Source organism: Nansenia antarctica (assembly GCF_963989245.1).
Source record: "Nansenia antarctica genome assembly, chromosome: 1".
NCBI classification, from domain to species: Eukaryota; Metazoa; Chordata; class Actinopteri; order Argentiniformes; family Microstomatidae; genus Nansenia; species Nansenia antarctica.
The window spans coordinates 90,541,491-90,568,740 of NC_137674.1; the positions used below are offsets into that span (position 1 = coordinate 90,541,491).

At 46.4% G+C, this 27,250-nt stretch overlaps 1 protein-coding gene across 1 annotated transcript in view; it reads right to left on the reverse strand.

Annotated features, from left to right (window-relative positions):
- Positions 1-5,821: 5,821 nt before the first annotated feature.
- nek1 (NIMA-related kinase 1) overlaps positions 5,822-27,250 on the reverse strand; it is a gene marked incomplete at its 5' end in the record, with an annotated part of 43,859 nt that continues 22,430 nt past the window's right edge. Inside the window, 14 exons of the mRNA XM_080527109.1 lie at positions 5,822-5,955; positions 10,688-10,820; positions 12,847-12,980; positions 13,653-14,038; positions 14,171-14,328; positions 17,601-17,821; positions 18,074-18,159; positions 18,300-18,414; positions 18,781-18,987; positions 19,598-19,744; positions 22,109-22,246; positions 25,872-26,112; positions 26,657-26,890; positions 27,098-27,193. Of these exons, the coding sequence (XP_080383235.1) occupies positions 5,942-5,955; positions 10,688-10,820; positions 12,847-12,980; positions 13,653-14,038; positions 14,171-14,328; positions 17,601-17,821; positions 18,074-18,159; positions 18,300-18,414; positions 18,781-18,987; positions 19,598-19,744; positions 22,109-22,246; positions 25,872-26,112; positions 26,657-26,890; positions 27,098-27,193 (2,310 nt within the window). The 3' untranslated portion in view covers positions 5,822-5,941. The remainder of the gene's footprint in view (positions 5,956-10,687; positions 10,821-12,846; positions 12,981-13,652; positions 14,039-14,170; positions 14,329-17,600; positions 17,822-18,073; positions 18,160-18,299; positions 18,415-18,780; positions 18,988-19,597; positions 19,745-22,108; positions 22,247-25,871; positions 26,113-26,656; positions 26,891-27,097; positions 27,194-27,250) is intronic.

Below are 27,250 nucleotides of genomic sequence, written 5' to 3' on the forward strand. Positions count from 1 at the left end.
GAGAGAGAAAGATAGAGACAGAGAGAAAGAGCAATAAAAGAGAGAGATTTATATGAAGTTGGCCCTCTTCTGTCACCAGTGATCCCAGTGGGACTGGCAGCAGCTCTCAGGTCATATATCACTGCTGTGGTGAGACACTTGGCCCTGCCCCCTCTTGTCCTGAAGGCTGGGACAATAACCCCTGCCCCCTTCTATCTTCCATGATCCCCCTCCCCAATCCTATTTTATTTGACACTCCCGGTTGGTGTAGTGTCTCTATGAGCCTCAGGTATAGATTATCTTTCAGTAGTATGAGTGATTCACACAGGCCTTGAGAGGTAATGACCCTTCAGAATGACCCCATCTGAAGACAGAAAGAAATCAGTTTGCACAGCCATGTTACTGGTTATAAACAAGACAGAAGCAAACACGCATGCACATATGTACACACGCACACACACACGCACACATAGACATACACATGATGAAGGTGACAGCTGTGTTATTGCCCATAAACATGGAAGAGAAAGAGAGAGATAGGAAAATACATATCCATTTCCCCTGGAGAGAGAGAACATGACAGCTATGATAATGCCTCCCGTACAGTACACTGCAAGGTAGCTCTGTTGACAAATATGGCTGTGAATTATGTATTCTGTATGGCTGTGAATGTATGAAGAAGATCCCCGCACTCAGGTAAGGAAAGTGTCATTCATCCTAAATAGTGAAACAACTTTGATTCCAAGGATACATCACACTACACTGTCATAAATGATCACAGTTGGCCAGAAGACGAAGCAGAATTATTCCGGGATGGAGATAAAACTGTTCCTGAGGGAAAAAACTACCCTTTGAAGTCTTGCTAAATTTTGCTAAATTCTATATAGTTCAATGCTGTATGTATTTATTCATCTGACACACAAAGATGTCATTTCCAAGAGATATTTCGATTGCATATTACTATTGCTTTCAACAGGACTGGCTGACAAAGGCTATATAAACCATATTTGAAACATAATCTTAACTAGAGCAGAGGCTAATTTAAATATTGTACCTAATTAATTCAACATCTGCAGGCTTAACTTAAAATAACATCCAACACATTTATCTTTAGAGAAAATGACACTTTTAATAGATCCCCATTTGTATTCTCCTGATGAGGCTTTCAAACTTTATACCACATCCTGGGGCTAACTGCTTTCAAATTAGTTTTGGGACGAGAGCTGCATGTCAATGAATGCTGAATGTGTGTGAATGTGTGTGTGTGTGTGTGTGTGTGTGTGTGTGTGTGTGTGTGTGTGTGTGTGTGTGTGTGTGTGTGCGGGTGTGTGCGGGTGTGCGTGCGTGTGCGTGTGCATGTGCGTGTGTGCGTGACGGGTGTGCGTCAGGGTAGCTTTCCCTTTGAGAGCTGAGATCCAACTAACGGGCTTGTGGGAAATTCAAACCGAAAATTCTATTAATTTCATCCCAGGGATACTGTCAACCACAGAAATGGTATAGGAGAATATGGGACAGCAACCTATTAATGATCATTCACTATAGATTTTCCATCTCCTCGTAATCACCCCAATTTTAGAAGTGTAGTGTTGTGGTGGTAGTATTACATGGATTGTTTGCTAGTTAATAGTGGTATTGGAGATAGACTTAGGCCTATTATTGTCATCAGCGCTTAAAGACCGTACAGGATATGCCTCTGAGTTTTGTATTTCTGTAAGATCAGATATTAATAATTCAAATTGTGGTCTATTGACAGAGGGACTTGGTAAAATGATAACACTTCCTGTCGGACCATAAACAAGTGGTGAAGATGGGCTATAAGACCTCCGCCCCTCTGACAATCAGCACAGGAGCCCCTCAAGGCTGTGTACTAAGCTTCCTCCTCCACTCCCTGTACACCCTGCGTGGCCACTCACAGCTCCAACACGGTGATCAAGTTCGCAGATGACACGACAGTGACACCGACGGCGATGAGACGGCATACAGCAGTAAGGTCGCCCGCCTGGCTCAGTACAGCCAGTTCAATAACCTCACTCTCAACGCCGACAAGACCAAGGAGCTGGTGTTGGACTTCAGGAAGAAGACCGCATCACCATCAACGGGTCTGCTATGGAGAGGGTAAACAGCATCAAGTTCCTGGGGGTTCACATCACCAACAACCTCACCTGGGATGAACACACCAAACAAGTGGTGAAAAAAGCACAACGAATGGCACTGCCCAAAACCGCATAGCGCTGCAAAGGGTAGTGCGGACAGCTGAGAAGATGAGAGGACGTGAGCTTCCATCCAGCCACGACACCTACAAGGACCGAGGTGTCAGAAAGGCCCTCAGGAATATTAGGGACCTCAGCCACCCCAATCATAAATTGTTCAAGCTATTGTCGTCGGGGAAACAGTACCGAAGCCTTGGGGCAAAAACCCAGAAGCTGACAAACAGCTATTTCCCTCAAGCAATCAGGCTCCTGGAGAAATACACTGGAAGAATACAAAAGACTGCCACCCCCTAACCAACCTCATGCACACTACACAAATTAACATTTACAGTATTATAACTACTGCACACTACTGGATTACTTGTATACCATTGGACCAATTTAACTTTAACTTTTAACATGTAAATGTAGCGTTACTTTTTAACTTTTTTGTATCTGAATGCTGCAACATCAATGTTGAAGAACCAAAGCCAAAGAGTTGTACTCTTGTGTACAGTAAGATTCTGATTCTGATAAATTTGCAGGGTATACACATATAGATATGCACAGAGTACTTAAGATTGACATTCTTGACAATAAAAATGTTTATGTCTGCAGATACAGTACAATGTGAATCCATGTGTGCATGCAAGTGAATGGATTTCTTCAAACGAAACAGACAGTCGTTTTATTGATGTTCCTGTCAAGTGCATTGTATAGTATTACTGGACCCGCCAAGGACAAGGACAGACTGCGGTGATTGGCTGCAATCGGCCATCCCTCCAACACCTGCATGCCTCTAGGGCCCTGGGGTGGGTAGGAAAGCTTGTGGCCATCCCCTCCCACCCTGGATACAAACTCTTTGAATCATTCCCCTCCGGCAGGAGGCTGCAGTCCATCATGACTAAAACCTCACAAAACAAAACCAGTTTCTTCCCGAATGCAGTTCGCCTCATTAACGAGGCCCGGGACCCACACTGACACTGGCTGTTATCTTGACCCGCTGACATCAAACAGGCACACTGCACTACTCTTATGTCACATTGCACTATTCTTGTAAATACTTCTCTATCTCTATTATTATTATTTTCCACTTATGTATTTGTCTGTTTTTGTCCTCGCACATTGTTTATTGTTATGCAACACCAGACCAAAGCAAATTCCCTGTATGTGAAAACCTACTTGGCAATAAATCTGTTTGTGATTCTGATTCCATGTGTGTATATGTGCTATACAAATAAAGTGTGGTGGATTGAATCATGAGAATGACACAGGAAGCAAAATGCTATTCTCATCATATATGCATTGCAATAAACCTCGAGAAATGAGCCCCTTCAATTCAACACTTCGACACTTCTCCAACCATTTGCTGCACCATTTGGCAATTGAACAAGTCCAGCACCTTCATCTCCTACTGTATGTGCCACCACAGCTAGTGAAAAGTAATTAACTGTAGACAGTAAAATAGCCAGCTAATGCGATTCAGACGAGCGCGACATGAAATGGAATTCATAAATTAGAAATGGAATTACAACAAACAAATAAACATGATAGGTATGAATATTAAATGCACTGCTGGTGTCTGCCTAGAACACTCCTCTACAGTCATGTTCATCACACTACTGAGACTGGAAGAAAGCCGTGTTGAGGGCTTGTTGTAAAGGAATGGGGGAGACAATGGATGTTCTAGCTCTTCTCATACACAAACAAATCACACGCATATCCATCACATAGAACTTGTTGTGAAGTTGTGAAGATTTTGTTTATTTATCCTTTAATAGTCCCATAAGAATCAATGCAACAAGATGCATCCTCACATGAGTAAGGTGACTGGTGGGATTTATGATCATAATCTCAAACAAAAACTACTTTTCAGGTGGTTGTCAAAGAACTGCAATGCAAAAACAATTCAAAGACACTCAAAATTAGCACATGGTGTGTGTGTGTGACAGTGACAGCACATTGTACCAAATTTAGTACATGGATCATATTTGTTTTCATTATTTCCTTTACATTTCCCCAGACAATATCGGTATCCAAATTCCAGAATTGTGGTAATTGAATTTCCCTGTGGAACATAACTCTCATATACAATAGTGTTATTTATAGCTGTATGAGTGTGTGGTATCATCATGTTGTTGTTGCAATGGAGTGTCTTAGAACAGGGGAAACCCACCCTGGGACACTCCCTCGGTGGTCTCTGACAGCTGCACACCTGTTCCTGATGAACAGCACGCACGCACAGGCCTCTCCTGACCACCCCAAAGACAGGAAACGCTGAGTCAGTTGGGTCATCCCAAGCAACCGACTCCCCCTTGAGATTTAAAACGTTTAAGGTAAGGGTTAAGGTTAGGTAAGGGTTAAAGTGAGGTAAGGGTTAAGGCAGAGGTAGGGCTGACCTGCCATGTCACCAAGGCTATACTTAGTCCACGTACTGTTGAAGTCTCTCTTCGTGGCTGGGAAGCAACTGGCTTTGGTGCGCAAGAGCTACAATTACCAGAAGCCGTCATACACACTTAAGGTCTGTGAAAAGCACAGTTAAGGAATGCTTTTGGAAAGTCTTAAATGTGACCTTGCTGTTAGTCCTGGAGTCTAATGAACACATGCCGAGTCACTCATATTTCTCACACACACAATATCAGACATCGTTTTTTTTTATTAGAAAAACATAAGCATTTATTTCAATATTATAAAGATTTACAATATTTACTTTATTATCAAATAAAAACAAGGCTTGAAAATCTATAGCATTACAGTTCATCTTTAAAATTATCGTATAGAGTAACAATCTGACCTGATGTATTGTACAGCTAGTAACACTTGAGGGCAGCGCGCTACCATGGCAACAGACAACACCTTCACATGAAATGTCATCCTCCTCTTGAACACAATTCTGGTTAAATGAACCAGTAAGAAATGTGGAAAAAATTGCATCAGATAACCTTTAACCTTTTTTGTGTTCTATGAAAAAGAGTAAGAAAAAGGAGGTTCAACTGGTTTTTATGGAATCTCAACACGTTTGAAAATAAATGTTGTGGATGTATATTGAGTTGAAACCTGGTTGGTGTTCTAAAGAGTCCTGCCCTCAGGGTGGTGATAGTGCTGCGTTCATGCCATCTCTGAAACTCAAGAGCTTCCCAGAAACAATTACTGTGTTATTTGCGTAGAGCTTCCCCATTGTTTAATTCTGATACTGTTTTGGCTGGTTTCCCGGACACAGATTAAAACTAGTCCTGGACTAAATGAATTTTCAATGGAACATCTCTACTGAGTCTTAGTCTAGGACTAGGCTTAATCTGTATACAGACAGTGGTCTCTCTACTAATCTGCTACATAAGAACACAAAGGACGCTAACGTACCATGGAATAGTGTTATCAACAAATACTGGATTATGAATGTACTAATAAATAACATGTCTAGAGATACATACATATTACACAAAAACCTTGAATTCAACTTTGGTTACCACTCAATATTACTTTGATAATGCACTTTTAGAAGAACATTAGTTTAGAAAATAGAGTGTGAGGTGTTTAGAGAATATAAGATCCAGTCATCAGTGTACTACTACTGCAGTTACAGTATTCATCATGCAAGTGTGCCCAAGCCTCCAACCCATTCAGATGTACGTCCCCCCGCCCCACCCCCCGACTCCTCCATGCAGAAACTCCTCAGTCTTACACACACACACACACACACACTGTAGGAAGACATCAGATGGCCAGCAGATTGTCAAAAAGCTGCCAGCGGATTGGTCCATGGCAGACCTCCTTTATTCATCATTATCTAAAAGGGCGAGAGGGAGAGAGAGAGAGATGCAAGTTAAAACAACTGAATCATTAGAGGCTAGAGTGGTTGAGTACACGCAGGGCTTGGTGGGTCACAGGGTCAGGAGTGATGACAGCGTGGAGCTGATAACACACTACAGTTTTACACTCATTTCTCACAACGCCAATACCATTCAATGCCATTCAATGCAGTGGGTGATCTTTCAGTACAGGTCATCTACTTAAATTTGGCACCATGGAACACAAAACAGCAACATCCCCACCGGCCCAGCTTTCACACAACAGGTTAGGGTTACATTGTTCAGGTACAGAACCATTTAAGCATCAACATCAACAGAGGAAGCTCTGCCTAATCTCCAGCGACAGGTAGACTAATTCCCCTACAGTAAAGTAAAAAAAAAGAAAAGAAAAGCTAAAAAAGAGTAAAGAATTTGACGCATACAGTCTCTGTGCCCAGCCTGTGCCTGGCTCCATGTACATAACTCCGTCTGAGACTGGAACCACACACACATGCACCAACTGGAAGGTCAAATACTCATGGATTGAGAGACAGTAAAGCTGTGAGAGACAGATTAGTATGGTCAGAGAAATAGAAAACAAGAGAGAGTGACAGAAAGAGAGAGAAAGAAAAGACTTGTAGCCATTTTATCAAAAAAAAAGAAGAGAGAAAAAAAATAGACAGAGCCCAGCCAGACAAACTAGTCCAGTGAGACACAGAGGGGGAGGGAGAGGGAGAGAAAGAGGAGGGGGGAGAGAGAGAGCTCTGCTCTTGTATCCTGGGGGAGGTTGTGTCAGACACAAACGAAAAACACACACACACAAACACACAACGTCTGTCTGACAGCAGACGTGCACAGGGATGAGGCTGGAGAGAGACAGTCTTTAGGGTGTTTTACACATCAACCCTACGTGATGGAGTAAAGCCGCTGGGCGTTAGAGAGAGAATAGGATTTGGCAGATTAGATTAAATGGCTTTATAAAGCCTCTCACGCAGTTTAACGCACGCTGTGGGAAAACAATTAAAATAATAATAATCTGTGTCTGAAGTCCTGAACAACGATTAACGGAGCAGAACACGTGCGTGCCTGTGATTAAATCATGAAAAAACATGATGTGTAAACACAATGGGAAAAGGAGTGTGTGTGTGTGTGAGGGGGGGGTTTGATTAGATAAGTGTCTAAGGGCCAATCCCAATTCACCCCTACGGCTTCGTTTTCACCCCTATGGCTTCGTTTTGCGCGTTCACGTTTAGTTGTAGGGGTGTCCCAATTCATATTTCATCGAGCCATGGCTTCATTTCGAGGCCTAACTATGGCTTCATTTCGAGCGATTCCAGGACTAGACTAGCTTTGAAGCCATAGGGGTACGCTACCCCTTGATTCCAGGATGCATTGCGAATCATCTACAGCAGCGGTTCCCAACCTTTTAGGACTCACGGACCACTTTACAGATTATGTCCAGTATTCGCGGCCCACTCAGCAGCGCGCAAAGCGCGCCGCGATTTTTTTCCTCGCGTACACGCACATGAAACGCGCACAAGCGCTCAAAACAACGACGTCATTTGACCAAAAACTAGAGGGAGCGTGGCAAACATTTTAAAAATAAATAGCGGTTAAACCATTAAAGCCGAGCGGCGATGTTTTATATAGCAGGTGATCAAATACCAAGATCGTAAATGTTGTATGTGTTCAATATTTACGACCAAACATCCTTATGTGTGTGGGCAACTCCCGACTCCCGACTAGGGTTGCCAGATGGGCTCGGGTTTTTTTGGTGGAATTAGCGGTTTTAGACTGTGGTTAGGGTGGAAAGTGTCGATCCCATCTGGCAACCCTGTTCGCGAGTCCGGGATGGAATGTAGCCAATCAAGAAGCGAGCTGACTTCTTCTTTTCGGATGGAAATATCGGCACACACCACACACAATACGACCAAGGCTGTTCAATCCAAGATTTTTTATCTTTTTAAAATTAAAACGTTTTTGTAACAAAAATCTATTTTTTTGCCCATGATTTGGCGGCCCACTTGCAGTACTCCATAGGTTGGGAACCGCTGATCTACAGAAATGTTATGTCGCTCTATTCAATGCGGAAATGTCATTTTACTTTCTCTGTAATTACTTATTAATAAAGATTTGAAAAATTATGATACCCATCTTATTATCTTAGTTTAATGTCATTACAATGCATTATAGACCTTTTATTTATAACAAGCATAACCAAAAAAATCGCTTTTATGTCGGTGCTGTGTTTAACGTTACAGGCTGATTTGTGGACAGTCGCGCATATGACATATTTCCATGTCTGATGTACTAATGTCATTTCAATGCATTATAGACCTTTTCTTTACAACAAGCGTAACAAAAAAGAAAAAATCGCTGTTATGCTTAACATAGAAAGTTCCACAGTCCAGCGCGCTCGGGTTTAGCAGTAGAGGACTGGTAGCCTACCTGATCACTTCCATTAGACTACCAAAGCAGGACACCGGAGCACTCATATCTGCGCGTTTGTCACAGGGTGACAGTCACCCTGTTCCTCTGCCCCGGCGTCAGTCCAATGGAATCGTCAAGCACAGCCTTCCCCATAAAAATACATCGGTGCGCGATTACAGAGATGTACAATCATGTGTTTGACAGCGGATGATGGTAGACATATTTAATGTAAAGTTATCTATCTAAAGTCATCTATCCACAGGCTGATATGTGCATGATAGGCACGAATCCCCCCCCCCCTTGGTGGTATATAACGCTATCTGTATTGCGGCACTTATTATACCAAAACAACTCGCAATCTAATCCGAGTAGTTGTTATTATGTAATATTATCGATGGATGTGCCATTTTTGATGGAGGGCAGTGAGCGAGAGACTCATCAAGGACATGTAGTTAATTAATGCAGTGGACAGCGGCTGTTTCTCCAGCGTTCCTGTCACTTCGGATTTCGGAACGTCATAAAATTAAATCTGTAAGTCATGCATTTTTCCATGTTTCCCATTGATGGTATATGATGCCGTAAATTTAACTAAAGTTCAGCGGCGAAGTTGTTGCACTGTTGTCCTAAATCAGTGCAGACTGGCAGGGTAGGAGCACAGGTTTCATACAGGTTAGAGCGCCGTTATTCTGTCATGGTCTGATAATGAAGCATTGTTCTTTTTTATTTGATCGATTGATAGCGTAAAAGTGAAGTTGTGAATGAGTCGCGAGCGTCAATGCTTTTCTACGATACTATGACTGATGACGTATCAGTCTTGAAGGGTTGTCCCATTTCATATGGGTAGATTTCAACCCCGACGGCTTGTGGCTCTGTTCGAAGGCCTTGCCTCGAAATCGAGTCACACTCGAATCGGGATTGGGCCTAAGAGGTGGTTCAGATGGCATGACAAGTGCTGTTGAGAGACAGAGAAGAGACATTGGGAGATGGAGAGAGAGAGAGAGACAATCCCATTTCACCCCTTGCTCCCATCACTTAGCCCTACCCCTCAATTTTGCGCGTTCACGTGTAGGGGTAGGGTCTCACGATTCTTCTTGTGATTGGAGGGGTGGCGCGAATTGGTTGGTCTAGAGTATTTCAGAGGCACACTCCAAACAGAGTTACAGAGTGTTATGCGAAATCCCAGAATGCCTTGCGAATCATCGGCAAGATAGTGGCGAATGCACAAGCAACAAGAGAAAACCACAATGTAATTATTTTCTTCGTTAATAAAGAATTTAAAATGATGATAACCATCGTATTATCTTTAATTTAGTTTAATGTCATTTTAATGTATTATAGACCTTTTCTTAATAACAAGCATAACAAAAAAATAAATCGCTACTATGCTGATGTCTCTAGCTAGCTAGCTAACGTTACAACATTGTTTTAAGGTTTGTACATGACAGTCTCGCATTTTGACATATTTCCATGTCGCATTTCCCCACTTTGATGGCATATGACGACCGAAATGTAATTAATTTAAGTCCAGCAGTGAAGTTGTTGTTACTGCTCCTCTAATATCAATGCAGACTGGCAGGGTAGGAGCAGGGCTGCTAGCCTACAGACTGGCAGGGTAGGAGCAGGGCTGCTAGCCTACAGACTGGCAGGGTAGGAGCAGGGCTGCTAGCCTACAGACTGGCAGGGTAGGAGCATGGGGCTGCTAGCCTACAGACTGGCAGGGTAGGAGCATGGGGCTGCTAGCCTCCAGAGCACCACTATTCTGTCATGAACTGGCCTGGTAATGATTTAATTTTTTAATTTTTGCCATTTAGCAGACGCTTTTATCCAAAGCGACTTACAATTACGAATTACAGGGACATTCCCCCTGGAGTAACTGAGGGCTAAGTGCCTTACCCAAGGGCACACTAGTAGTGGTGTGGCTTCAGGCGGGATTTGAACTCAGAACCTTCCGATCACAAGTCCAACTCACTATCCACTAGACCACCACTACCCCACTAGTTTCACTCTATCAATCGATTGATAGAGTGAAACTTGTAAGTTGTGAACGAATCGCGAGTGTATCAGGGTCTTGAAGGGTTGTCCCATTTCTTAGGGGAAGATTTCAACCAGTACCCCTTGTAACGCTGTTCAGAGAGGCAAGCCGAAAAGCGAGTGGCACCCAAAAAAAGGGGTAGAGGGATAAAAATTCGATTGGGCCAGAGAGAGAGTGAATGATGGGAAGGAACATAGCAGAAAATGTGCTGTTCAGTGAGAAAGAGATAGAGAAAAAGATGGAGGAGGAGGAGAGAGAAAGAGACTCACCCTCTTGGTACGCTCCGTCTGCCATCACCAGGTGAAGGATGTTGGGATAGAGGTGCTGGTGCTCGGTACCCAGAATGCTCAGCACCATGCTGGAGCCCATGTCGATGTTCTCATCTTCATCCTCATGGATGGCCTTTTAAAACAACACAACCACACAGAGAAAAATCTTGTGTGGGCACTCAAAAAACACTACGATTTGCTGACTTAATCAGACTTTTTATTGTCTTTTATAAATGCAGCAAGGGGGATCATCTACACATCTAGGAGATTACAGAGGCCATCGGTAGGTAGGGCCGCTGGTTTCGATCCCCACCCTAGGAGGGCGCCGGATGTGAGCTGGTAACTGGAGGGTTGCTGGCATCTTATTTGGAGGTGCCTGCCACTGCCTTTGTTCCCTTGAGCAAGGCACTAAACCCCATAAAACCTTCCAAAATTACCACATTCCAAAAGTTGATTAGATAGATTGTATGGCTCATAAACAGTTCTGTTTGATGTTGGAGCGTGCCTCCCCCTCAGTGTGAATGCACATGGTTTGAGACAACAGGCATCCTTTCAGACATGGCCTCCACAATACAATGCCACAGGGCTGGCGCCAACTCCGTTTCAATTCAGTCCATTCAGGAAGTGAACTGGGATTTCAGTTCCCAAACGTCCTCGATGCTTTTCAACGAGGACAATGGAGAATTGAGAATTGGAATGCTAGAGAATGTCGTGAATGGACTGAGCTGAAATGGAATTGACCCCCCAACCCCTGGATGACACCATTCCGAAAAACAGACAGTAGACAATGGAGTATGGTTAGCATCTGTTTGCATGGGCGGATCAGCCTGACGCTCTACCATGCTGTACACACACCTAGGAGGTTTCAGAAGAGACAATGGTGCTAGCATGGTTAGCATCTGTAAGTGTCAGTCTAGTCTATCAGTCTATATGCTGTACACTCACCTAGGAGGTGTGGAGGTACAGAGAGACCTAGGAGATGTGGAGGGAGGGAGAGACCGAGGAGGTGTGGAGGGAGGGAGAGGGAGAGACCAAGGAGGTGTGGAGGGAGGGAGAGACCAAGGAGGTGTGGAGGGAGGGAGGGACCGAGGAGGTGTGGAGGGAGGGAGAGGGAGAGGAGGTGTGGAGGGAGGGAGGGAGAGACCGAGGAGGTGTGGAGGGAGGGAGAGACCTAGGAGATGTGGAGGGAGGGAGAGACCTAGGAGATGTGGAGGGAGGGAGGGACCGAGGAGGTGTGGAGGGAGGGAGAGACCGAGGAGGTGTGGAGGGAGGGAGAGACCTAGGAGATGTGGAGGGAGGGAGGGAGAGACCTAGGAGATGTGGAGGGAGGGAGGGAGAGACCAAGGAGGTGTGGAGGGAGGGAGGGAGAGACCAAGGAGGTGTGGAGGGAGGGAGGGAGAGACCAAGGAGGTGTAGAGGGAGGGAGAGACCGAGGAGATGTGGAGGGAGGGAGGGAGGGAGAGACCGAGGAGGTGTGGAGGGAGGGAGAGACTGAGGAAGTGTGGAGGGACCGAGGGAGAGACCTAGGAGGTGTGGAGGGAGGAAGAGACCTAGGAGATGTGGAGGGAGGGAGAGACCGAGGAGGTGTGGAGGGAGGGAGGGAGAGACCGAGGAGGTGGAGGGAGGGAGAGACCTAGGAGATGTGGAGGGAGGGAGAGACCGAGGAGGTGTGGAGGGAGGGAGAGACCTAGGAGGTGTGGAGGGAGGAAGAGACCTAGGAGATGTGGAGGGAGGGAGAGACCGAGGAGGTGTGGAGGGAGGGAGAGGGAGAGACCGAGGAGGTGTGGAGGGAGGGAGAGGGAGAGACCTAGGAGATGTGGAGGGAGGGAGGGAGAGACCAAGGAGGTGTGGAGGGAGAGACCGAGGAGCTGTGGAGGGAGGGAGGGAGAGACCAAGGAGGTGTGGAGGGAGGGAGAGGGAGAGACCGAGGAGGTGTGGAGGGAGGGAGAGGGAGAGACCGAGGAGGTGTGGAGGGAGGGAGAGGGAGAGGCCGAGGAGGTGTGGAGGGAGGGAGGGAGAGACCGAGGAGGTGTGGAGGGAGGGAGAGACCTAGGAGATGTGGAGGGAGGGAGGGAGAGACCGAGGAGGTGTGGAGGGAGGGAGAGGGAGAGACCGAGGAGGTGTGGAATGGAGAGAGGGGGAGAGCAGAGACGCCAGACCTTAATCTTGTTGTAGGCCTCGATGAACTTCTCAAAGCCCATCTCCTGCTCCAGGTTGAAGCGCAGCTCTTCCAGACGGCTGAAGATGCTCTCCTGCTCTTCCCCCTCTCCATCCTCCTCCTCCCCACTGTCATCTGTACACACACACGTACACGTATGTACACGTACACACACATACGTACACACACACACATACACACACATGTACACACACACACACGTACACACACACACACACACGTACACACACACACACACCCACACGTACACCCACACGTACACCCACACACACACACACACACACACACACACACACACACACACACACACACACACACACACACACACACACACATCTTGAGAATCGAATGCAATCAGGCAGTGTGTGCTTTGACTCATCTGAGCTTGTGAGTGAGAAAGCAGTTTTATGCTTGTTGTTTACTGTTTTATTTGTTATTTTTGGCCTTTTTGGGTCAAAACCTTTAAAAGGATTTCACTATACCACCAACAAAATCCTGCCATATTGTTGTGATGGTGTGCTGCTGTCTAGTTCATATTGTTGTGATGGTGTGCTGCTGTCTAGTTCAAGTATTCCGAGACGAGGCAGCATTATTGGAGGGACAGTCGCCTCATGTGATGACTGTCCTGTAGACGGCATTCCTTCTGACAGTTGTGTGTTACGGTGTGTTGTGTACTTCTCAGAAACAAACCCCTTCACAACCATACCAGTCATAAAACAAAGCCAAATAGACCGAGTGAAATAATAATGAAATGGAAAAAGATAATCTGTCATTTTTACTCTGTACCTGACTGCCATTCTTCGTTGAGCTGACTCTCACTGCTGTGGTGCTCTTCCTCCACACCATTAGTGAGCAGCACCCCTGCGTCACCTTCGTCTTCATCACCTGGGCTCCCGTTAGAAACATCCTCCTCTTCATCGTCCACAGCCATCTGAATGAGCTCCTGCTCCTCCTCTTCATCATCCTCCCCCTCTGCAGGGTTCCCGTTAAAGGCAGCTCCCTCTTCCTCCTCCTCCGGTGGGCTTCTGTTAAAGCCGCCCTCTTCTTCTTCCTCCTCCTCCTCCTCTTCTTCTTCGTCGTCGTCGTCCTCTTCTTCTTCTTCACTACGCTCCTCCTGCAACAGTCTCTCCATAGAGGCTCGGAGTTCCTGCAGGTCCTCATCCTCGTACACACTGAGGGAAACACACACACACACACAAGCACACCGTTGACACACTCATGCACACTGAGAGAAACACACACACCCCTGTTTACACCCCCCCCCCTCCCCCCCCCGAGTGAGTGAGTGAGTGAGAGTGTCTTACTCGTCAGCCTCTGAGTGTTCCTGGTCTTTGGCCTCCTCCTCCAGGTCCTCTATCTCCAGGTTGTTGTTGTCAGGGGCGATGGCACCATTGGGGACCCCTGCGTCATGTAGAGAGCTGAAGAGCCTGCTGAGGTCTGGGAGAGAGCAGGTCCGCAGCATCTAACATATACACACACACACACACACACACACACACTCTCAGTGGTACTCTCTTTGTGAATGTCATGATGGTGGATAGCGATCTGCATCATCAGTGTTTCCTCTATATGCATTGATTCGTGGCGGGCCGCCACAAATAAATTTTCTCCGCTACTAATTGATTCAGTCCACTTTGATTCAGGCTGCGCGACGAGAAAGGCAGAGCGAGATATTATGACCGGAGAACAGAAAAAAAGCAGATTGAAGCTAGATTTAGGCCGCTTTCAGACCTACACGTTCCGATTTAGGGTGTAGTAAGTTACAATATGTTACAATGTTGCAATTAACCTTGTCTCAGACTGAATCGCTCTCAACACGCGCGAAGCATTTACAAAACAGTTGTGATTAAAATAGTCTGATGTTCATGGTCAACTAAATCAGGCTATTTTGTGAAACAAATAATGTTCCCGCAAATGGGTTAACCGAGCAGACTCGCACCTAACGCTAGCTTCGAACTATTCATAGCATAAACGTTGGTAAATGCAGGGGCAGGGGAAAAGAAGGGGAGTCGAATTTTTATTGACAACGGATTTACATGCTGGAAAAACATGCAGCTAAAATTCAGGGAACATTTGGACAATAAGAGGCACAAGGTGTGGTCGCATGGTCTAATTACAGGGCAAAATGCGAGGGTCAAAAATAATCTATTGCCTCTAAAATCATCACGAACAGAACGGCGGAGGTACAGGTAAACAGGGCTCATGTCGGTGTCATCAAAGGTAAGAATTGGTTTTCTTTAACCTTGCTGTTGGTTGTTTACCGAATCTGTCACACTGTGATTTTACTTGTGTAAACAGTTAATGAGTAACGTTAGCCGGTTTTGTGCGTGTACTCTCATGTAGGCCTACTTCGTATTGATGAGCTGATGATCTTTCATTGTGTGTGTGTGTATGTATGTATGTGACTGTCAGTCACAAGTTTATATTCTACGGATGTTGTTCAGTGCTGTATGCGCGTTCCCGGTTCCATGTGTACTCTACTCTTGTGTACTTCATATGCGATGAGCTGATTATCTCTTGTGTACTTCATATTCGATGAGCTGATGATCTTTCTGTGTGTGTCAGTGTCTTGGGCGTATCTGTCAGTCACATGTATATTATACGGTAACCGATGTTCAGTGCTGTATGCGCGTTCCGCATGTTCTGCTGCAGCTGTAGCCTCAGGTTATGCTCTATGCTAACCATAACAGCTCTACAGGGTGAGTTGGGGTGACAATGACACCACCGTGTCACAACACCTGGTACAGTACTCTGGCCGTATTGTCCCTGGACCCACCTGGTGAGGAAGGATCAGAACTCAGCAGAACTCAGCAGGATCTGTTCTGTGTGGTGACTAGACCTGAATCAGACAGTCATGTGAAAACTCTCTCAGCTTCAGATCCTGCCAACTGGTACCAGTTGAGGGTAATCAAGTTTGATCGTGTGTGTGTGCGGGAGAATGTGTGTGTGTATGTGTGTATGTGCGTGCGTGCACGCTTGCGTGAGTGAGTGTGAGACGTGGGCAGCTGGAGTGGCCTCTGGTGTGGTGACACATCAGGGATGTGGAAGAATCGCATTAATAACGCTCCGTCCAGAGGGAGCAATGGCTGAGAACACACACACACCACATACACCACAAACACACAAGGCTCAACCTCAGTGCACACACCCAGATGGATCACACCGCACACACGCACACCGCACACACGCACACACCCCTCCTAAATTTCGTTGTTTGGTACCTGTACTGTAGCAATGACAAATAAAGTCCATTCCATTCCATTCCACACACACACACACACACACACGCAGCACCAAAATAACAGGGAGCTGAGCACGTCTCCTTCCCCCTCTGTCCCTGACGGAGGTTATGAAACATGCAGGATGATAAATGTCCCCTCTCTCCCATCAGGCTCTGTTCCAGACCATGTGATGAATAGGGCCGGCTTCGTTTCTGAGCTCTTCATGAATAAAGACTCAATCTGAACCTAAAAATACCCTAGAAGCCCTGACACTCCACCAGCCGGCCAGGTCAAACAGGACCACACTAGCACAGTGGTGCACCACCGCAGAAAACTGGAGAGTCCTTTCAGATCTCCTCATGGGATTTGCGTACTTATAGTAATGGTTGATAGAAAATGACTTGTATCTGATTGACAGAGGAGGCATGTTAATGAGGCATGTTAACAACGTCCTCGGCCAATCAGGAGGTGTTAGTACCTACTAATGTAGTAGTGTGCCAGGGGAGGCTGGTGGAGGTAGAATTTGGAGGATGGAGGCTCACTGTAATGCATGCAATGGAATGAGACCCCGTCCTCCAATTTCTACCTCCACTAGCCTCCCCTGTCGTGTGCCATGATATCCAGTAGGGGAATGTTGATAGGTGATTGGCCACCCTACCCTGTGCACCCTGCATCAGAAACGTAGGAGTAGGATTGACGGTCAATATTGCTGCTACACACTTTACCCCCCTTGTTTTATGTTTTATTATTCTAATAATGCTCGTATTGTAGATACGATACAATTCAGATAATTGCTGATTGTTTGTTGAGGAGATTACCACAAGCATTTCTCTGGATCATTTGTGGCTGTATTTCGATGTACGTGACAAATAAAATGATAAAATCACTCGTTCCTTCATTTGTAATTAAACAGTGACTGTGAGACTGGCTGTGTTTCAATGGTCACACGAGCACACCACTGAGAGTACCATGGCCAGTACATGGCTTCAGTCTTCAAAAAGCTGCCATCTTTGGCCAGACTGAACATTTGAAAAACATACATACGGTACGTTTTCTAACGACAGCAAACATGTGCATGTCTGTCAACAAACAACTTAAAATAGGTTCATAAAGGCCAGTGCTCAACCTCGACTCTAGATTTAACTCATTCAGTGTAGAGCGTGAATAGAATCGCCCTAAAGTGTCAACGTTCTAGAGTGCAAAGGGTGACTGAATGTAAACATGATGATGCTTCATTTTGTAACCAATCAAAGTATTGTTGCTAGGTAAATACCAGATGAAACACTTGGCACTCGAGGAGGTGAGTGTTACAGAAATCTCTGAACTGTTAGTGAGCTAAGAAAGCACTTTGTTTGGACTGAAACAGAGCTCCACATTCATTGTTCTTTATCATGTGATCTCATTCCTGGATCACTTGTGATTTTATCGTAGCCGTTTATCACCATTTTAAAGCTCAAAGCGACACACTGGTTGGGACACTAGTTGGGATAATGGGAAGTGGCCATGTGTTCACCTTGGGATTGTTGGCGTCAAACAGGCCGGTGGAAAGGCCGATGAGGAGGGCGTTGTGCTGCCTGGAGCGCAGCGGGGAGACGGAGCGTGAGCGTGAGGCCACGGAGGAGGAGGACTCATCGAAGGACGACTGGGAGGAGAGGAGAGCCAGGGCCGTGGCACGCCGGTGGGCCGGGGAGCAGCTCAGCTTCAAGAAGAGAGGCTCCTCGCTCTGCACCATACCTAGAGGGAGGGAGGGAAGGGTGTGGACATGGGACAAGCCAGCCTCACAACCAAAGGGCCTTCTTACACTCTTTCACCTTCCTATTTGTCTTGATTTAATTGTAAATATAATTGTTTTATTTTTTATTGATTTAAAAGCATAGGATTGGTTTACTTTTAGACTGATTTAAAAGCTGAGCTCTGACACCAATCTGTCCATTCAGAGAGATACTTCATGAATATGGAGGAGAACATCAGTCTGCCTCTGCTCACCTGAGGGTTCTATTGGTTTCTCTGCTCTCTCCTCCGCCTCCTCCGCCTCCTTAGTCTCAGCTGGTGTTACTCTGCCCTCTGCTGGCCTGGAAGAGAAGTGACACAAACATCAAGTAAACATCTCTGAGAAATGCAATATGCACAGGGACAATTTTGTACTTTTAGTAAAGACTACAGTCTCATAAAGACGACTTAGCGAACTGGTGACGAACCAGTGACCCATCACCTGGGAGGCTGTGGGGCATCTTGGTACCAGGCCTGCACTACTCCAGCTGTGGGGGGGTGGGAGGCTGTCTTCTTTGGGCTCTCCTGCAGGACCACTGACTCCAAGTCTGCTGGGTCTGGAAAGAACAACAATAAACAAATTAAAACATGTTGAATAAACAAACACCAATAATACATACACATATATATATACATATGAATACAATCATATGAATATGAAAACAATCATATGAATATGAAAATCATATGAATAATCATATGAATAAAATCATAGAGAATAGTACAAAACACAAGTCTAGGGCTCGGTGGTGTTCTTAAAGGGAGAGTTCATTCTAAAATAAATACTTAATGTTTGTAAGTTGCTTTGGAAAAAAGTGTCTGCTAAATGACTTAAAAATGACACAAAAAAACATGCTGTGTAGTGAACAGGTAGGGTTCATGTTATACTGACTGTACTGACTTTCAGTTAGAGAAACACTGACCTTCGACCACTGTAGGGTCTGATGGCGTCTCTTCTGCTGGGCCTGGACTCTTCTCCTGACCACAGAAGTCTCTTGGGGTGACCCTCACCTCCTGAACTTTGACCTCTGTTTTCTGAGTCACGACAGCTGGCGGGCTGGGCTCTGCGTGCGTTGCCTCCTTAGCTCCGTCCACAACCTCCGCCTCCGCCCTCTCCTGAGGCGTGTTGTCTGGGGAACCAATCAGAGTGATGAGCCACGCGGAGGCGGACTTTTTACATTTACAACAAAATTATACAAAAACATATAAACAATAAATACAATACAAACAATGATCAAACAAACTATGATCTAACACCCCTTGACAGTAGGTGACCATAGCCCCCCAAAATGTAAAGAAGAAATCCCCAGAAGGGAGACAATTGCAAGGGCATGGTGGCGTGGAAAAACTCCCTGGGAGGAAGAAACCTTGAGAGGAACCAGACTCCAACTAATGTGGAATATGATGTAGTGCGAGAGTTCAGTGTAGAATCCCTGTTGTAGTTGGTGATGTGGTGGTTGATAACGACCCTGTTTGAATACTCTTGGAAGGCATCCTTCCTTCATGCCTTCCTTGAAGAAATCACTGATCTGATCTGACTTGATAGGTGAAAACAATGCAGTGAGAAGGTTTGCTTTGACCAATCCAGTCATGTTAGATCAGTGATGACCTCAAGGAAGTGAGGAAGTAAGGAAGGTTGCATTTTAGGAGAATTTGAACTGGGCCAAGGAAAATAAGCCCATGATGGACTAAGACATGCTAATAAACAAACAAACAAACAAACAAAACCGTCACACTCACTGAGGTTCACCAGAGGCAGAATGAGTGGCTGAAGCTCCGCCTCTTGCAGAACTCTCAGCACCTGAGAATCCAGGCCCCGCCCGCTTGGTTTCCAGGGAACGTCGTCCTGTAGCACGTCCATCCGGATGACTTCACCTACTGTCTGCTCTGAAACACACACACACACACACACACACACACACACACACACACACACACACTTCACCTACTGTCCACTCTGAGACACATACTATACACACAGTTCTATAGCTAATACCGTACATCAGAAGTGGTTTGAACATTTGTTGGAGCCTGCCTGGAACAACAACAACAACAACTTAAATGTATATAGCGCCTTTCAGGGGACCCAAGAACGCTTTACAGAGAAACAGAAAGTAACAAAAACAGTCAGTCAGACAAAACAACGACAGACTGGCAGACAAAACTAGAACTAGGGGCCGAAGGCCTTGGCAAACAGGTGGGATTTGAGGGCTGTTTTAAAGGCATCCAGGGTGGGGTTGCTGCGGATTGCCGCAGGGCGAGAGTTCCAGAGGGTGGGGGCTGCCACACTAAAAGCTCTGTCCCCAAAGGTTCGCAGGTTGGTGTGGCGGGTGGCAAGGAGGCCAGAGTCTGAAGACCGCAGGTTCCGGGGAGGGGCATGTGGGCGGAGGAGGTCGGATAAGTACTGGGGGGCATGGAGGGACTTGTAGGTGAGGAGGAGGATTTTGTAGGAGATGCGGGACTTGACCGGAGGCCAGTGGGGGTGATGTGCTGCCACGGCTTTGTGTGAGCGAGAACCCTGGCAGCGGAGTTTTGGACATACCGGAGCCTGTCCAGGGTTTTGTTGGATACCCCGAACAGGACACCATTGCAGTAATCCAGGCGGGAGGTGACAAATGCATGGACCAGGGTTTCAGCAACAGACTCCCAAGAGTGACGGTCGGAGTCTGGCAATGTTCCTTAGGTGGAAGAAGGCGGATTTGGTGACGGACTTGATGTGGGATGGGTGGAAAGGGTGGAGTCAAGGATGACACCCAGGTTGCGGACTTCGGGAGATGGAGCAGCAGTCAACCTCGAGGATGAAGTCACCAGCCTTCCGGAGCAGGACCTTGGGTGCCACAAGCAAGAGCTCTGTTTTCTCACTGTTAAGTTTGAGAAAATTTAACATCCATGTGACATCCATGGTGTAACATCCATGTGACATCCAGGTTTTTATTTTGTGCAGACAGTTGACAAGAGACTGAGGGGGGAGCTGAGAGGATGGAGTAGTGCTGAGATAGATTTGGGTATCATCAGCGTAGCAGTGGAAGTTGAGGCCGTGATGGCGGATGATCTGGCCGAGGGGGAGCATGTAGATAGTGAACAGGAAGGAAGTGTCCAAGCACAGAGCCTTGATGCGCGCCTTGATTGACTGGGGCTGGGAGGAACTCAAGCCATTGATGGTGACAAACTGTTCACTGTTGGAGAGGTAGGATTGGAACCAGGAGAGGGCTGTGCCGGTGACACCTAGGAGGTTGGATAGGTGGATGAGGAGGATGGTGTGGGAGACAGTGTCAAAGGCTGCAGAGAGGTCCAAGAGGATAAGGACGCTGATGTGGCCAGAGTCAGCGGCGATGAGGTCATTGATGATCTTAATGAGGGCGGTCTCCGTGTTGTGGTGTAATCTGAAGCCGGATTGGAGGGGCTCATTAGCTCATGGTTGGACATGTGCTGATGGAGTTGGCCGGTGGCTACTCTTTCCAGAGTTTTGCTCAGGAAGGGAAGGTTGGAGATCGGCCGGTGGTTGTGAAGGGCATCAGGGTCCACACCAGGCTTTTTGAGGATGGGGGTGACCAGTTTTGAAACTGGTGGGAACCATGCCAGATTCGAGAGAGGCGTTGATGATGTCCACCATGTAGGGGCAGAGGATGGGTAGGCAGTACTTGACCAGGGCTGTGGGCATGGGATCCAGGGAGCAGGTGGAGGTGTTGGCCAAGGTGACCAACTTGGAGACTGGACTGGATGGAGTCAACTTTCGCCTGGAAGAAGTTCAGGAATTTGGAGTAGAGATTGTAGGCACCAGAGGGAGGGCGTGCATCAGGGGGCGGAGTAGGCGGTTGATGGTGGAGAACAGTGTTCTGGGGTTGTTTTCCTGGGAGCCGATGAGTCGGGAGTAGTCCAGTGTCTTGGTGTGGGAGAGAGCTTCGTGACACAAAAAAAAGCCTTTTTTTTTGTGTCAGGTAGGCAGTGTTCCATTGTGCCAGGCAAACTCAATCATGTACATAAGCAACGACAGACGAGACAGCCTCATGAGAATTCTTAATTTTATACACGGTTACAGAACAAATATGAAATTGTGACAAGAAAACAATGCATTAAGTATTTATTTTGTGACAGATTATGTTGATTCTCAAAACTAATACTGTTGTCAAGGGAACATGATAAACAAATCTACTGTGGCCTATGAATATCACAACAGGTGATTTAACTGTGACATTATCTTCTGTTAAATCACAGCTTCAAACACCTCTCGGCCAATTACCAATAACCTACCAGCGGTCCTGATACAGGAGTCTTCTAGAGTCTGCTGGGCCAGAGAAAGGACAGGAGGAAATCCATCCCCCCATTTCTTCCTGTCACCACCAGAGGGCAGCCACTCCTCTGGGGACAGAGCCTGAGAGAGGAAGGAGCCTGAGGGAGAGATGGAGGGGAAAGCATTTGACAGCACTGTAGTGATGCGCGGGTCGGCTATTCATGGACCCGCACCCGCTCCACCCGATAAAACAATCCAACCCCAACCCGCAAATATTAAACTCTCTGTAGCGCAAACAAGCAGAGTACAAATCTGAATACAGAATCTTTTATAATTTTTAAGTTAGAGGAATATATAGGCCAATAAAGTAGGAAACTAAATAACAGTTTAGCCTCCATTTTACTAAATAACATAGCCTCCATTTTATGAGCCCATAGAATTTGACCCAAACTTGGCCCTCTCTCACTATTATGTTGTATTGACCCGAGCATGCGCGACCCTCAGACCAACCTGGGCTGACCAGCGCATCACTACTGCAGAGACTAAGGCACCGTTGGAGAATGTTTAAAAAGCATCCTTCCTTCCTCCCTTCCTAATCTCTGATCTGACGCGGTTGGATCAGTCAAAGCAATGAAGTCATGACAGAGAGATGACAGTGATTTCATCCAAGAAGGGAGGAAGAAAGGATATTTAAACAGGCATATTGCTCCTGTGACCTCATCTCAGTGAGAGGGTCCTGTTCTTGAACTAGTCTTCATGACTGCTCTACGCTGGACCACCCTTCATGAAGGCAGTGAGCTTCTACCTCAAGAGATCACTTCTAATCGAACTGTGTTCTGTACTTGTTCAAGACAAGTTCTGGAGCTAAAATATGAGAGGTTATTCTGGGATGGAGACAGTAACTGAGGGGTTATTCTGGGATGGAGACAGTAACTGAGGGGTTATTCTGGGATGGAGACAGTAACTGAGGGGTTATTCTGGGATGGTGACAGTAACTGAGGGGTTATTCTGGGATGGAGACAGTAACTGAGAGACTATTCTGGGATGGAGACAGTAACTGAGGGGTTATTCTGGGATGGAGACAGTAACTGAGGGGTTATTCTGGGATGGAGACAGTAACTGAGAGACTATTCTGGGATGGTGACAGTAACTGAGAGACTATTCTGGGATGGAGACAGTAACTGAGAGACTATTCTGGGATGGAGACAGTAACTGAGAGACTATTCTGGGATGGTGACAGTAACTGAGAGACTATTCTGGGATGGAGACAGTAACTGAGAGACTATTCTGGGATGGAGACAGTAACTGAGGGGTTATTCTGGGATGGAGACAGTAACTGAGAGACTATTCTGGGATGGTGACAGTAACTGAGAGACTATTCTGGGATGGTGACAGTAACTGAGAGACTATTCTGGGATGGAGACAGTAACTGAGAGACTATTCTGGGGTGGAGACAGTAACTGAGGGGCTATTCTGGGATGGTGACAGTAACTGAGGGGTTATTCTGGGATGGTGACAGTAACTGAGAGACTATTCTGGGATGGAGACAGTAACTGAGGGGTTATTCTGGGATGGTGACAGTAACTGAGAGACTATTCTGGGATGGAGACAGTAACTGAGAGACTATTCTGGGAAGGAGACAGTAACTGAGGGGTTATTCTGGGATGGAGACAGTAACTGAGGGGTTATTCTGGGATGGAGACAGTAACTGAGAGACTATTCTGGGATGGAGACAGTAACTGAGGGGTTATTCTGGGATGGAGACAGTAACTGAGGGGCTATTCTGGGATGGAGACAGTAACTGAGAGACTATTCTGGGATGGAGACAGTAACTGAGAGACTATTCTGGGATGGAGACAGTAACTGAGAGACTATTCTGGGATGGAGACAGTAACTGAGGGGTTATTCTGGGATGGAGACAGTAACTAAGGGGTTATTCTGGGATGGAGACAGTAACTGAGGGGTTATTCTGGGATGGAGACAGTAACTGAGGGGTTATTCTGGGATGGTGACAGTAACTGAGAGACTATTCTGGGATGGAGACAGTAACTGAGAGACTATTCTGGGATGGAGACAGTAACTGAGAGACTATTCTGGGATGGAGACAGTAACTGAGAGACTATTCTGGGATGGAGACAGTAACTGAGGGGTTATTCTGGGATGGAGACAGTAACTGAGAGGTTATTCTGGGATGGAGACAGTAACTGAGGGGTTATTCTGGGATGGAGACAGTAACTGAGGGGTTATTCTGGGATGGTGACAGTAACTGAGAGACTATTCTGGGATGGAGACAGTAACTGAGAGGTTATTCTGGGATGGAGACAGTAACTGAGAGGTTATTCTGGGATGGAGACAGTAACTGAGAGACTATTCTGGGATGGAGACAGTAACTGAGGGGTTATTCTGGGATGGAGACAGTAACTGAGGGGTTATTCTGGGATGGAGACAGTAACTGAGAGACTATTCTGGGATGGAGACAGTAACTGAGAGACTATTCTGGGATGGTGACAGTAACTGAGAGACTATTCTGGGATGGAGACAGTAACTGAGAGACTATTCTGGGATGGAGACAGTAACTGAGAGGTTATTCTGGGATGGAGACAGTAACTGAGGGGTTATTCTGGGATGGAGACAGTAACTGAGGGGTTATTCTGGGATGGAGACAGTAACTGAGGGGTTATTCTGGGATGGAGACAGTAACTGAGAGACTATTCTGGGATGGAGACAGTAACTGAGAGACTATTCTGGGATGGAGACAGTAACTGAGAGGTTATTCTGGGATGGAGACAGTAACTGAGAGACTATTCTGGGATGGAGACAGTAACTGAGAGACTATTCTGGGATGGAGACAGTAACTGAGGGGTTATTCTGGGATGGAGACAGTAACCGAGAGGTTATTCTGGGATGGAGACAGTAACTGAGAGGTTATTCTGGGATGGTGACAGTAACTGAGAGACTATTCTGGGATGGAGACAGTAACTGAGAGGTTATTCTGGGATGGAGACAGTAACTGAGGGGTTATTCTGGGATGGAGACAGTAACTGAGAGGTTATTCTGGGATGGTGACAGTAACTGAGAGACTATTCTGGGATGGAGACAGTAACTGAGAGACTATTCTGGGATGGAGACAGTAACTGAGAGACTATTCTGGGATGGTGACAGTAACTGAGGGGTTATTCTGGGATGGTGACAGTAACTGAGAGACTATTCTGGGATGGAGACAGTAACTGAGAGACTATTCTGGGATGGAGACAGTAACTGAGAGACTATTCTGGGATGGAGACAGTAACTGAGGGGTTATTCTGGGATGGAGACAGTAACTGAGGGGTTATTCTGGGATGGAGACAGTAACTGAGGGGTTATTCATCTAAGATCATCGGCACCCCTCTTCCATCAGTTGAATCACTATATCTCAAACGCACCACAAATAGAGCACATAAAATTATCTCTGACCCCTCCCACCCTGCTCACCACCTGTTTCAACTGTTGCCCTCTGGACGGCGCTACCAATCCCTGGCCACCAAAACATCCCGCTTCAAAAACTGTTTTTTCCCCTCTGCCATAAGGACTCTCAACACCTGACTCACTGCACTGTATAAATTGTAAATTGTAAATATGTTCTGTCTTGTCTTGTGGTTATGTGTGTTCATGTCATGTACAATGTGTGTATGTTTTTTGACACTGTTTATGAGCTGTACCGAAAACAAATTCCACCGACCTAGGTCGTGTGGTCATTAAACTATTCTTCTTCTTCTTCATTCTGGGATGGAGACAGTAACTCACCAGCTGTGGTGATGCACGTCTCTTCCAGAGTCTGTTGGGCCAGAGAGAGAATGGGAGGAGCTCCAGCCTCCCATTTCTTCCTGTCACTGGCAGAGCATGGTCTCTGCTCTGTGATAGGTTGACTGGGTTGGAAGGCGGGGCACGGTCCCTCTGAGGGTGGGGCTGAGCCTCCTGGCTCCTCCTCCGGGCTCTGGGCCTTCAGGTTCTGATTGAGTCTGCGGAGAATCTCCTTCTTCTCGCTCTGAAATCACCATGGAGACAACGTTTCAAACAATTCCTTGATTGTAAGAACTTTGTAGTAAGTTCAGGAACATCATGGACAAAATTTGAGTCATACTAAACAGTTCTCCGAATGCATTCGATGGAATCTGCGAAGATCAGCAACACTCCGATCAAGATGAGAACATATCGGATATCGGATATCTGATCATGCCCAGGGTGCGTTCTACTCATGCCCAACGTTTTACGGTGAAGCCGTTAAATGTGAAAGTCACGCATCTTGCTATGGAACTTTCTCCTCCTGGTGTAATTTGAGACTATCTGACCACAATAGATGTTTAATTGAAAGGAGCTTTATACGATGACTGTCTGTTGAGCCACAACAGTGGTGACTGACAGGTAACAGAAGGTTCTACATGATTACCTCACTCACTTGAATAACAGCAGCCTTTGCTTTAGGGGAGTCCTCTTTTAATGGTGAACTCTCGGAACTCTGGAAACAAGCAATACAGACTAAATAACATCAACAAGAGGTAATGCATACTCGACACAAGCCACAATAGAACATGAGAGAAGAGTTGTGATTGGCTGTGTGTACGGACCACTCCCACGTCCTTCAGTGCGGCGGTCATGGAGATGGCGGGGGGGGAGGGTATGGATGAGGGCGGGGCTTTAGCTGCAGGCTCCTGTGAGGAGGAAGGGCCAGACGAAGGAGGAAGCTGTAGGCCAAGATCTCCTCCCACTGCTGCTGCCGCCACACCTCCTGCTGCTATGGCAACCATTACACCTCGGACTGCAAGCTGCAAGCAGAAACACAGACAAATTCATATTGGTGGCTTGAATTTTGACCCTTTTTCACTTGCCAAACTGAGCTGAGCGAAACAGAGCTGTACTGTGCTGTGCTGTGATGGTGCTGGAAAGTAAGGAAATATCAGAGCCAGCCCTGCAGTGTGTGAGACCCCCATACAGGTGTGTGTGTGAGAAAGGAGCGGAAGAAGAAGACTCACATGATCCTCCCAGGCTCTCTTCTCTCTTTCATACGCCTCTCTTCTCTTCTTCTCCAGCTGCTCCCTCAGCACAGCAGCACGGGCGTTAGCTTGAGCCTGGCAGGCAGGCAGGCACAGACAGACACAGACACACACAGTCAGTCCTTGGTGCGG